The following is a 13,522-nucleotide window of genomic DNA, read 5'->3' as shown; positions in this document are numbered from 1 at the left end:
TGTGAATTGTGCAATCCGGTGCTTCTTCCCTGAGGTCCTACTTGTTAGTAGACAACCACAAGAATTGAGGGGAAGTGCCTTGTAAAACTTGTCACCGCGTATAGTCACAGAGAGATAAGAGTTGTCAGGAGATGTAGATCATAACTTTGTTTGTCCAACTGTTGCCTCTCGTCATTCTAGTTCTGCAAGTTTTTAAAGAGCTGAACAAGGACATGGAAAGCTAGATATAAATATGGGGAAAGGGCTAAATTGGATCCACCACTAATAATATTCTTGGTGGCCCTTTTGCTTCTGATGTTGGTAAGACTCTATGGATTTGTTTAAATATCTAATATTTTGTATAAATTATAAATAATTAAGGATAGTTAAACATTTTAACCAACCAAAAGTAACTTGTAGTTTTGAACTGTGATGCATACTCCGTGCACCGCTGCATAGGGAGGGCTATAGATGATTTTTTTCCCCCTATTTGGAGCATTAAATAATGAAGATCTTAATAAAGGTGACAATACTGAATATATACACTAATGGTGTTACTAGTTTGGTAATGAAACATCTGCAAGAAGACTACCATGCTCAGAGAGCACCAACAATATGAGCCACGGTGGCGCAGTGATTAGAATGCGGTAGTGCAGGCTACTTTTGCTGCCTGCTGACTGCCTGCAATTTGGCAGATCGAATCTCACCAGGCTCAAGGTTGACTCAGCCTTCCATCCTTCCAAGGTAGGTAAAATGAGGACCCAGATGGTTGGGGGCAATATGCTGACTCTGTAAACCACTTAGAGAGGGCTGTAAAGCATTGTGCATCGGTATATAAGTCTAAGTGCTATTGCTATCCCACAGTAGTGAATGTAATTGGGTCTCCCAGTATCACCACTGCACCTACTTTGCCTCCTGAAGATCTTATCAAAACATTAGTGTTTATTCTCTTAGCATGTACTTAAATGAACACCAAAGTAGCACTTAAGTAATTTTTTTCTAGCGAAGATATATGAGATACATAATAGTTGTACATGACATCCCACCTTCTTTCAAATTACAACTTGAATGACAATTTAAAAAGAAATGAATGAAAACGGTGGAAAAGAACTTTGTTGTAAATACATTAGCATAATTGAATAAGATAGCTTTGATTACTTATTTGTGCATTACCTGCTTCTTTAAACATAGCTGTTTTTATCCAAAGATGTGCTCTGAGAGGTCCGTGGGCAGTGTGCTATGGAAGATAAATGCTATAGATATTTCAGCTTGAGGGGATGAAAAATAAACAAGAAGAGGAGAAGGTATTACTGGTTTAGGGATTTTGTGTGTGTGTACAAGGAAGGGACTTTCCATATGTTTACGTCATATGCATATGGGTGTATTTTGCTTCCGTTTTGACAAGCAAATGGAATGTGAAGCATATAGTACCCAAATTTGTGTCTACTTTCAAGGATGCATGGATACATGAATTGTTCCTGGAGGTTCATCACAACTTCTAGAATTCAGATGTAAGGTGTACTTTAATGACACACTGTAGGAATATGATGTTCTGGCTATTCTAACCAAACCATTCATTTTGTGTTGCCCTGGCCTAGGCATTTATGGATCTGGCACTTAAACGTGATGGATGTCACAAGATTTTGACTATCATTCTCAATTCTTATACATAAGTCAGTCTAACCAGATAGTTTTCTTCGTGTAAATTAGATTCCTAAACATACATAAGCATGATCAAATAGTAACTTGAATGATTTGTCTGGCAGCAGATGTCTTTTCCACATATAATGGCTGCCATGTGCAAAATGATTTTTTAAAATATGGACAGAGTAAAATGCAGTTCTTAAACAGAGATAATTTAATTGGCAGTGTCCTTTATTGCTTGAGAAATTAGGAGAGATAATTTTTTTCTTCATGACTTGAATCTGCTGAATACTAATAGAAATAATAATGCAACAGCTATCACAATAATCCTGAAAGCTATAATATTTGGACTTGAAGCTGTCTCAATGGTTTCTATAAAATTAAATATTGTTTTTCAGTAGATGTAATGATAAAAAGAAAAGTTGGATTACATTGAGTAACTAGAAAAGCAGATCCCGTGGAATTCAGGAGAGATAAATTTGGCCAAAAGTTAGTTTCCTTTATAGCAATAGCACTTAGACTCATATACCGCTTAACAGTGCTTTACAGCCCCTCTAAGTGGTTTACAGAGTCAGCATATTGCCCCCAACAATCTGGGTCCTTATTTTATCCACCTTGGAAGGATGGAAGGCTGAGTCCACCTTGAGCAGGTGAGATTTGAACTGCCAAACTGCAGCTAGCAGTCAGCGGAAGTAGCCTGCAGTACTGCACTCTAACCACTGTGCCACCTCGGCTCTGGAAGGCCTTTGACACGATCCTAATATATTTATGTTCAGAAGGAATTTCTGTTTTGTTGGTAGGGATAGGATTGTAGTATTTGTAATCCAATTTCCTAAAGTTTTTTGCCTGTGTCGTTTTAAGATGTCCTAGCCACATGCTTCAGGTTGTATAAGTGTTGGGCAACAATAACAACAACAACAAAAAAAGCTCCCAGTCTAATGACCAAAAATAGTACATGCATAGCTTTCAGATTTGACTTTCTCCACAGTAGTGAGGTAAAAACTTACCCTGCTTATCATCTAGGAAGAGTCATAACTCAAACTTAGTTCCATAATAGTTTCTTTTAGATTTAACAGAATAACAGAGTTGGAAGCTCAAGCAGGAAACTCGATACCATTTCAAACAAATTATTTTCCAATCTCTTCTTAAAAACTTCCAATGTTGGATTAACTAGAGCCGAGGTGGCGCAGTGGTTAGAGTGCAGTATTGCAGGCTACTTCAGCTGACTGCTAGCTGCGGTTTGGCAGATCAAATCTCACCAGGCTCAAGGTTGACTCAGCCTTCCATCCTTCCGAGGTGGGTAAAATGAGGACCCAGATTGGGAGCAATATGCTGACTCTGTAAAATCGCTTAAAGAGGGCTGTAAAGGCACTATAAAGCGGTATAATGTCTAAATGCTGTTGCTGTTTCTATTGCTATTAACCACAACTTCTGGAGGCAAGTTGTTCCACTGATTAATTGTTCCAACTGTCAGGAAATTTCTCCTCAGTTCTAGGTTGCTTCTCTCCCTGATTAGTTCCCACCCATTGCTTCTTGTCCTGCCTTCGGGTGTTTTGGATAATAGCTTGACACTCTCTTCTTTGTGGCAGCCCCTGAGGTATTGGAACACTGCTATCCCCTAGTCCTTCTTTTCATTAAACTACACGTACCTGATTCCTGCAATGTTCTTTGTAGATTTGGGAGACGTAGGCTTGCCTTATTTTAATTTTTCTTCTAAAATTAATTTCTGAAGCTGACTGGGTAGTTTTTAAGAGTCACAATTTAGAGGATTTTTCTCTTTTGACAATAAGTGTATCAGTTAGGATCAATGGCAGGGCACTGAAAAGTCTTTTCTTCCCATTCACAAATTTCACTACATATTATTTTGTACAGATTGCCTAACCTATAGTTAATTTATTTTTAAAGCCTGTTGCAAATATATAATGGCAGGAAGTATTTCTCACATAGCTATTACACAATGCTAAATGTGGGGTTGTTTATCTAATACAAATGTGTTTGGTAAAAAGTCAGACTTTTCAATACAACCACAAAACTTTCACATAAAATAAGGAATTGTCTATCTCAGTGCAACATGTTAATACATAAACCTAAAAGACAAATAATTCCAATGGGGTCCAGATGATAACTTAATGTGAATTGTTTAACCGTTACATTTATCTTTTTAAAATTGCCTTTTATAAATTCAAACCAAGCTATTAATGTGGCTTGGAACAGAGTCAGATAAAGTATGTAAGAATTAATTTAATGACAAATGCTAGTCAGTATTTAATTTCTAAAAAGAGAGCTGTTTATAACTGAGCCTGTTGGGGAAGGCGTCTCCTTGCTATCTCAAAGGTGCATTTTCAAAAGGCAACTGGACTGATTTTTTTCCTTGAGAAAGAAGCAGACTTTTCACTTCTTATCCAAGAAACTTCTTCAGTTGTGACAAGGAAAATAACTTTGAAAAAGCGCCTTTGAGACAACTACCCTGTTTTCCCGAAAATAAGACCTACCTGGATAATAAGCCCAATCTGGCTTTTGAGCACATGAGCTAAAATAAGCCCTCCCCCGAAAATAAATCCTCCCCGAAAATACTGTAACACAACAGCAGCCATGAGGTGCTGCCTCCTGCACCTCAAAAATAATAAGACCTCCCTGAAAATAAGGCCAAGCGCTTATTTTGGGAGGGTCAGAAGAAAATAAGACCCTGTCTTATTTTCGGGGAAACACAGCACCACCTGGATGATTGAAAATCTCCATAGGCACTTCTTGTCATTAATGGGCATGAAGAAGCAGTGATTATTTCACGCTGGAGCAAAGGCATTTTATATCAAGAATTATGTCAATAATCTTACTTGAGTTGAATACCAGCTAGCTGTGAGTAGAGATTATTCACAATGAAACAAGAATGCAGCGTGCTTATTCCCTATAATTCTTCCTTTTCCTTACAGCCTACTGTGCTATTAAAAGTGCTGTGGAAGATTAGGCAATGTTCTGAAAAAGGAGGGAAGGAGAGAGCTTTTTTTTTTTTTAAACCCTTTTTGCTACCTCTAGCATTGCTGGAACCGTCCAATAGATCCAAATCTCTTTAGAAATTGAAGGAGGTTTTTTTGGGGGGGTTGCAATAGGACAAGCCTAGACATGATCCTTGTTGATTCAAGGCTTAGTCCTGAAGTTAAGGACATGATGTAGTGCTTAATGCCAAAATAAATAAAGTACTGATGTCATTAAAAATGGCTTCATTTTTCTATCCCCTCCCCCTCTTCCTCTATAGATTTCTGGTTAAAATTAGATTATAGTTTGGAAGACAGTAAAATTCAGATCCAATCGTTTTTCTTCAAAATGTCCTCACAAAGCTATTGTTAATATGTAAACTGAGGTATTGTGTATTATGTTGACTTGTTTTTGGAAAAGAGTAAAATCATAGAAAAGGTATTATCCATGAGTCTAGTGCCACTTGTACTCAGATTGTAAAGATGATTTCTGGCTCTGGATTCAGTTCACAACACATAACTTTATAGTTGTTTAACAGAAAAATTAGGGGTTCTTGTCAGCATTAATACAACGTGATTGCACTGGTCAGATGATTGGAATATCTACAGTGCACCTGAGTTAACAGAAAAAAGGCACCCTTAGCTTAAGCACTATGTTTCATAGATTTTGAATCCTTTTTTAAGCTGTTTCTTTGGATATTTCCTTTTCTTAGATTTGCCTAAGCAGTTATATGCTCTGATGCAATTATGAGAACTTGAAAAACTAAAAACGGAATAAAAGAATTATTATTATTATTTTTTAAACAAAGTTTTATTGGTTTTTTTAGAAATAAAAAGGAAAGGGGTATTGGAATGGATTACAAATTTTGGCAGTTACAATGTGTGAAGGGTGTCCCCGCCCCCCGTACTCATAGTATTCATTTACACAAATAATTCAATATTACATAATAGTAATTTGTCAGCATATAAATTCAGATAATAATTTCAATCAATTTATATCAAACTGATTTCCTTATTCATTTTTGTGATCTGAGTTTTCTTGGTATTGCCCCTTCTCCCCCCCGCAGCAGGGCTCCGGCCCCTCCCATGTCTTGTATGTCTGGTGTAGGATCGTCAGGTTTATCTAGGAGTGCTTTATTTTTTTCCATAAAGGCCTGAGCCTCTATGGTTGTATTAATTCTAACTCTTGTGTCCTCCCAGAATATTAACATACCTTCAGGCATCAACCATCTAAACCACACCCCTTTGTGGTAAAGCTTCTTCGCTAATTGCGAATAATTTTTTCTTTTCTCTCTCACTTTCTTGGGGATCTGTTTCAGAATGGTTATTTCTCTATCTTGATATTTCAACACTTGCCCTCTTTGCGCACTCAGGATCTCATCTCTTGTGGTCTTTCTGAGAAATTTAACATGTACCTCCCTGGGAACATTATGTGTTCTAGCATATGCTGAATTTACTCTGTAAACCAGATCCAGTTCCCACCCCATCTGTTGTTTTTCTTTCTGAATGTATTCAGCCAAGATGTTTGTCATGATGTCCCTTAAATCTTCATCACCTGCCTCCACTACATTTTGGAACCTAAGAAAAAAGGACATTCTGGAATAAAAGAATTATTGAAGAACAAATCACATGGTAGCCCACTGAATTGTTTTAAGGATGTAATAAGCCATTATCTGGCTTATTAGGGCGGGAAGACATGTGACACGGTGTATGTATCATCATGAACACTTTGCTCCTTATTTTAGCATTAATATCAACTTGCAGCTAATGCGTTTAGGTTTTTAAAATCATTTAATGAAGTTGTATTTGTAGTAAATAATATATTTAGAATGACACATTAATTATTTTGAAAGGGAAAACAACTTTATAGGAGTGATTGATATACTGACCCAAAGGTGCTACACCAGCCATTGTCCTTATAATTATCAGGAAATTCTGCATATAGGTCTTAGGCTGGTAACCTAGTCAACCCTTGCCCTTTCTTATAAAAGCATTGTGTGAAATATTGAAGTGCCCAAGTCCTGATGGGCAAAGAAAGTGAATATTCAGTGGTCTGTGTTGTGACCATTGCATAATTAGGATTATAACATGCAGGAAAAATAAAAAAAATATTTTATATGTCTGAAACTAAGACGAAGAATGCTGGTAAAAGATTCAAAGGTGATTTCAAATTATGAGATTGATGTACATGAAAGTATAGTATGGGACATAAAAGGGTAGTATGAATAGATATTATCTAGATTGTTAGGGTATATGAAAGCAGGAATGTATAGATTGTTAGTTATATCTTGTTCTCCAGGAATGGTGCTATTGAAAAAAATCATAGATAATCCTGAGAAAAAAATACACAACATTATGATTGAGCTTGATCCCAGAAAATAAAACATTTTGTTATGTGAATATGAACAGATGGATGAGAATGTAATGACAGATAGCAGGAAAAGTGATTGGACATCTTGATGAGCAAGAATGGATGAAAATTATGAGGTTATGTCAAGTGGTCAGTATCTGCTTAGAAAATGTCTCTTTTTAAAAAAAAGTTGTATGATATAAGAATAAGTCTATTCATATATTGACATAGCAAAGAATGAATATAAATTTAAAAGCATGATTGATTTCACTTCTTATGATGAAAGGTTGTGGGAATTTGCAATGAGTATAGGAGAAATAGAATTGCAAGGATTGTAGTCGGAGAAAGCAAGGAATAATTAAGACTAAAAATATGCCAAGAAACTGCATGGCAATTAAGATGGAAATTTTTAAATATGAGAGAAGTGGATGAAGTACGGTAGATAAAATCAGGAGTCATCAGAACGAATGGAATTAAAATTAAAATGATGAAAATTACTTGAGAATGAATATTTTAGAGATTTGTATGGGATTTTATATGGAAATTATATTGATATGCAAAGTAGAATTGAGATACAAATGCCATAAATGTCCAGAAAAGAAAGGGATGAAATGAAAGAGATGTATGTTGTGAAAATGCTGAAAAATAGTATGAGATACAAATAATATATCTGGAGAAATGTTAAAATATGGATGTGCCTTCCTTGAAGAATGACTGTGGAACTAGATTTCATATGTGTGTGAAGTTTGCATTTCTGTCTGTTGTTTCGAAAAATGCAATTATTCTCCTACTTTAATGGAAAGGTAGCAAACCTACAGGAACAGGAGAATTAGATTAAGTGTGTTTGCCAGAATTCTGATGAAAAAGATCTCTTTTGATCCATGGCTGTGCAGTGTCTGGGCAGGGAATGTGCACGCTAGATTTTTGCCCTTTAGTTGGTTACTGAGAAAGGTCTGTGTGAGAAATCTTTATTGTATGTCCTTTAATTTAGAGAAAATGTGTGATAAAGTGAGTAGGTTTGTATTATGGAATGTTTAATGTGAGAATATAAGGTTGAAATTCAGGCATTTGCATAATTCATCGGTGATGTTCATCAATCCCATAAATTTATATAAAAACAAGTTAATTTTTTTAAAAAAAACATTGAGACATTTTATTACTAGAGTATGGGATATTAAGTTTTGAAATCCAAAAAAGGCAATTATTAAATATTCGGTCATTTGTTCATTTTTATTTTTAAGACCGTAGATTATGATGTTTACATAACATTTAGAAATTTGAGAAATGGAATTGGCCTTTGGGATTGTATGAATAAGAAATTTGTCTGTGTGTGTGGGGGGGCACTTTTATTGATACAAGATTATTACTAAATGAAAATGGAAAGAGTCCCAAAATTGTGGTCCACAGGACAGACTAAACTTCAATTAGAATCAGTGGTGGAATTCAATTTTTTTTACTACCGGTTCTGTGGGCTTGGCTTGGTGGGCGTGGCAGGGGAAGGATACTGCAAAATCCCCATTCCCTCCCGATCAGCTGGGACTCGGGAAGCAGAGAATATAGATGGGGGCAGAGTCAGTGAGAGGTGGCATTTACCGGTTCTCCAAACTACTCAAAATTTCCCCTACCAGTTCTCCAGAACTGGTCAGAACCTGCTGAATACCACCTCTGATTAGAATCCTCCTGGATAGTGTAAATTATACATTACATTAGGAGCTGTGGGCTTCCTGCTTCTTGTATAGCAGCACCCGGGTAATAAATTAAGAAAATTATTGTATAAGGAATCTCTGGCATACAAACTCAGAGAGAGATACTGTGGCTACTCTCAGCAAGGGTGAAATGCTTAAAATGGATGACCCACTACAAATATAATTTTCAGACTGAAAAATATTCCATTACAAAAAGCCCAAGTGTCTTAGATGGATGCTTATCTATGCAAGAGTGCAACAGTTAGATACAGTGGTTAATCTGAAAGGTTTAATTGAGTTCACTGTCACCTATATTTATTTGTGGTTTACCAGAGATAGAGGATATGCTACATGTATTATCTGAGTACCAGTTGTATTGCCCAGAAGGAGATAATTATCTTAGAACATAGAACATTGAAAAATAAAGTTGGAAGGAACTTTAGAAGTCTTCGATTCCAACCCCTGGTTGAACCTTATATAAGACAAACAGTTTTTAGGGATCCATATCTCAGAGCAATATATTTATATGTGGTCGGAATACAAATATTACATATAAAACAACCTCCTTGTTGAATAAAGCAGTGCAATTGGTGCTACATATGTATGGTATGTCTTATTGAGGTAAATTGCAAGGGATGATAAGAACATATGAGCTAAGTTTGTTTTTCGTTATTTTGCAATGAAGGCTACATTCAAATATTTTATATTACAGTATGAATTTATGGCTGAACAATAAAATATTGTTGTTGTCACCTAGCAGAATAATTTTTCTCCTGGATTTTCCCCTAAATTCATTTTTTATAAAATAACTAAGCTTACAATATCTGATATCATTTACTTTTGTAACTTTTTGAAGTACCGTTAAAGGGAGATTTGCCTTAATCTATAAGTAGTCAACATCCTTAGCTGGCCAATTCCTTTATTAAGACAAAATAGTAATGAAGGAACTGGAGTTAACTTAATCAAGCTGACTTTTAAACATTGAATAATTTTTTAAAAATGAAAGAATACCTGTCATCTGTTCATGTAACATGGTGAATATTAGACGTGATGTACAGTAATTCCGATCAATATCAATAATAATGAGCCATATCAAGAATCTATTAATTAGCTGTGTTTTGGCAATCTTGAAAAATCGCTGACATTTAGAAAAATATGGCAAGATTACTAGCATTGCCATTGTATTAAAAGTTTCTGGAACATTATATATAACGGCAGCCTCCAACCTTTCGGACACCAGGGACTGGTTATGTGGGCGTGGTTTCGTGTGCTGTCTGCATCCCGCGAATGGGGCTTTGCTTGTTTGTGCGGCCCGGTTTCTGTCATGTTGCAGCTTAGTGGGGACCCCTGATATATAACATTGTGTATAACATTGTGTAATTCTGTGTTGAACTACTTATTAATGCTTGGTGGTGCATGTCTTTGAATATTTTTTGGAATCTGATACACATATTTATGACATAGACCAGGGGTGTCAAAACTCGATTTCATTGAGGGTTGTGCTTGTCCTTGGGGGTGGGGTGGGCGTGGCCAGGGTGAACATAACCAGCTTGGTGTCACTTGTGTTGGAGGTGTCTGTGATGGCCCGAGCCCTCTGCCAGTAAAAATGGGTTCTTGAGCTCTGTTTTTGGCTGCAACAGTCTCCTGCAACCCTCTCTGGCAGAGGCACTGTGGGCTGGTCCTTTGCTGTTTCTAGGGTGGCCCTGTGGGCCAGATCTAAGCACCCTGCGGGCCGAATCCTGCCCGCAGGTCTTGAATTTGACTCCCCTGACGTAGACAATTCTGTCTTATTCATATTTACTAATAAGCAATAAACACATTTAAGAGTACAGGCATGCAGTCAAATCCACTGCATGTTTATTGACAAATAATTGATAGAATTGTTTTCAGCTAAGTGTTTACAGTACATATATTTTACATTAACTTCAAATAGTGTTCAGAATCACAGTTAACATTTTCTTTTAACTATTCTTATTGGTACATTTTCATCTTTTGTAATCAAATACCTACTGATTTTTTTTTCCGGGACTAACATCGATGTTAATATCAATTCATAAACTTTGGCCTTTGGTTCTATTTGCAACCATTTAGGTATAATGGCCACTCTGTTTGAATAGTATGTTTGAAAGGCAGACAGCCCTGATGTCCTTTATTTTCTGTCTCTCTTGCATATAGGATGTGACTCTGATTGACATTCTCTGGAGACAAGACATAGATCTTGGAGCAAGTCGTGAAGTTTTTGATTTCAGCCAAAGAAAGAAAGAATATGAACTTGAGAAGCAGAAAAAGCTTGAAAGTGAGAGACAAGAGCAACTTCAGAAAGAGCAAGAAAAGGTCTTTCTTGCCCAGTTGCAGCTGGATGAGGAAACGGGAGAATTTATTCCTATCCAAGCAGCTCAAACTGTTGAATCTGGAAATTCTGCCATATCCAACAATTATGCACAGGTATAGCTGTAAACATATAATCCCTTTTGTTTTTATTGATTGGAACCTTGTATTCTCTCTCTCTTGTTCCTTTCACTGTAGTTGCTGTGGGTGTCTTCAGTGAATCTGCATTTAACACAATCATAACCTCCTGTCTTTTTTACACAGAGTGTACATATTTCCAAACAAGATGCGGATGATCTGTTTGATGACTACATGCAGATTTTAGCAGAAACATTTTCATTTGCAGACGAGCGTGAGGTAAATATTCACTACTTTGACAATCTTTATGGACGTAACTGCATCTCTTGCTATTTTCCACCATTCCTCTTAATATTATAAGCCACAGATTTTATGATATACATCTTTTCATGCTAACGTTTAAGGTTTCAAGCACAGGTATATCAAAGATCTATTTCATATATTCTAGATTTCCCCAGCTGAATTTCAACAAGTGGCGCCTTTGGAAATGGCTGCCAACCAGGTCTTTGTTGAATCTAACCACTTGCAGCAGCTTGACTCGTCTGTACTTCAGTCTACGATTCCAGAGTTATTAGATACAAAAGTGGAGAACACACAAGATATAGAACAAGTGTGGGAAGAACTCCTGTCTATTCCAGAACTGCAGGTAATAATTGCTGTCATTGTTTGACTATATATTTTGGACAGATATTTTCGTAAAAGGAAAAATAAATGTTAGCATTTTTGTCTTCTCCGATCAATTCTCTCCCACATCGCTCTGCGTAGGATAATTCAGTGGGAGAAATAAAGTTAGAAACCTCACCAAGTAACAACTTGGCACTGATTTAATAGCTGTGAAATACTTAATTTACAACTAAGGAGATTTAATTGTAATGCGAATGAAATAGCATTTATTTTCTAGAGAGAATTTGTACTATAAACTGTACAGTAATTGCATTTGCAATTTGCAAGTAGAATCAAGCTCTAACGTGCATTATAATCCTATAGCTACTTTGCTTGAAAATGTATTGAAAGGCTATTTAGTTATTCATTTTGGTATACCACTTACAGTATAGTAATAGCAATAGCACTTAGACTTCTTTACCGCTTCATAGTGCTTTTACAGCCATCTCTAAGCGGTTTAGAATCAGCATATTGCCCCCAACAATCTAGGTCCTCATTTTACCGACCTCGGAAGGATGGAAGGCTGAGTCAACCTTGATATTGAGAGATTACCAGAAATCTTGCTATTTAATATCTCTTCAGTAACTAGGGAGAGTTTTTTGAAAAAATCTTGCCCTTATCAGTTTTATCCATAATTGCACCGGAAGAGTAAGCCTTCTTTTTCTTAAAAATAAACAAAATAGTTGATTAAGCGTGGTACTCCAGAAATTAAATTACTTGCAAGCTCATCAGACACATTAAAAGCCTAAATTTTTTTCATATATCATGGATACTGTTTTATAAGAAAATGACACTTTGTAAATCTAGAGCAACAAGTTGCAGGAGCAGGAATTCATAAGCAAAAGACTAATTATTTTATCCCAAATGCGGGGAAAACAGAAATTTCTCAAACAGAAGTTCATTCTTGAAGAAAGAAATCTTCAAGGTCTACAGTTATTTACACCGAAAAGTCACATCACTTTTCAGCCCCACAAAGGGAATGGTTTAGTTCCAGTTGTGAGGAAGAACATACACTTTTGTAAACTCTTGTTGTTGTTGTTAGTTGCAAAGTCATGTCTGACCCATTGCAACCCATGGACAACGTTCCTCCAGGCCTTCCTGTCCTCTACCACCCTCCGGAGTCCATTTAAGCTCATGCTGACTGCTTCAGTGACTCCATCCAGCTACCTCATTCTCGGTCTTCCCCTTCTTCTTTTGCCCTCAATCTTTCCCACCATTAGGCTCTTCTCCAGTGAGTTTACAGTGAGTAAACTCTTACATTTAAGTAGATTTGTTGAGTTAGGCAACTGGTTCAAGTATGAGTTGAATGACTGAAGGGTTGATAGTTGTATTTCATCCTCCCCTTCTTAGTATTCACATTTCCTTTTTGAAATTCTGTTGTGAAAGGGGTGTGTGTGTTACTAATTACCTGCATCTCTCTCCACCCTCCTTATTTCTCCTGCATGATGTTTGTTTCATCAGGTTTTCTAGTCTCATAGTACCGTATGTAAAAAGGTAATAGTAAAAACCAGTGTCCATGTGTGTGTGTGGCACGAGATTACCCATAAATTCTGCCTCCCTAGCTCCATAGATGCTTCACCTGCTCAGAAACTGCTAATAGATAAAACAGAGTTAGGGAGATCCTCCTGCTCAGAAGTCCTCTCCTAGTTGTCAGTTTTCATGTGACAGAAGGGAAGAAATATTAAAACGGATGGAAAGGAATCATGCGATTACTCTGAATCACATTTAAATTGAATTAAACCAAAGCTTAGTTGCTATGCTGCATGCAAGCATGCCACTAAAAATTCTAGTGTGGCTTTCAGACCAGTACAACTCTTAAATGG

General features: G+C 36.6%; 1 protein-coding gene across 1 annotated transcript in view; it reads left to right on the top strand.

Annotated features, from left to right (window-relative positions):
• Window positions 1–13,522, top strand: part of NFE2L2 (NFE2 like bZIP transcription factor 2) — a 29,627-nt gene that overhangs the window by 11,704 nt on the left and 4,401 nt on the right. The window contains exons 2-4 of the mRNA XM_081939569.1: window positions 10,806–11,075; window positions 11,223–11,315; window positions 11,485–11,682. Of these exons, the coding sequence (XP_081795695.1) occupies window positions 10,806–11,075; window positions 11,223–11,315; window positions 11,485–11,682 (561 nt within the window). The remainder of the gene's footprint in view (window positions 1–10,805; window positions 11,076–11,222; window positions 11,316–11,484; window positions 11,683–13,522) is intronic.

This window comes from Natrix helvetica (genome assembly GCF_964273705.1).
Source record: "Natrix helvetica genome assembly, chromosome: 1".
Lineage (NCBI taxonomy): Eukaryota > Metazoa > Chordata > Lepidosauria > Squamata > Natricidae > Natrix > Natrix helvetica.
Note: the sequence above shows the minus strand (reverse complement) of the source record. Positions and strands in the feature narration are given on the sequence as shown.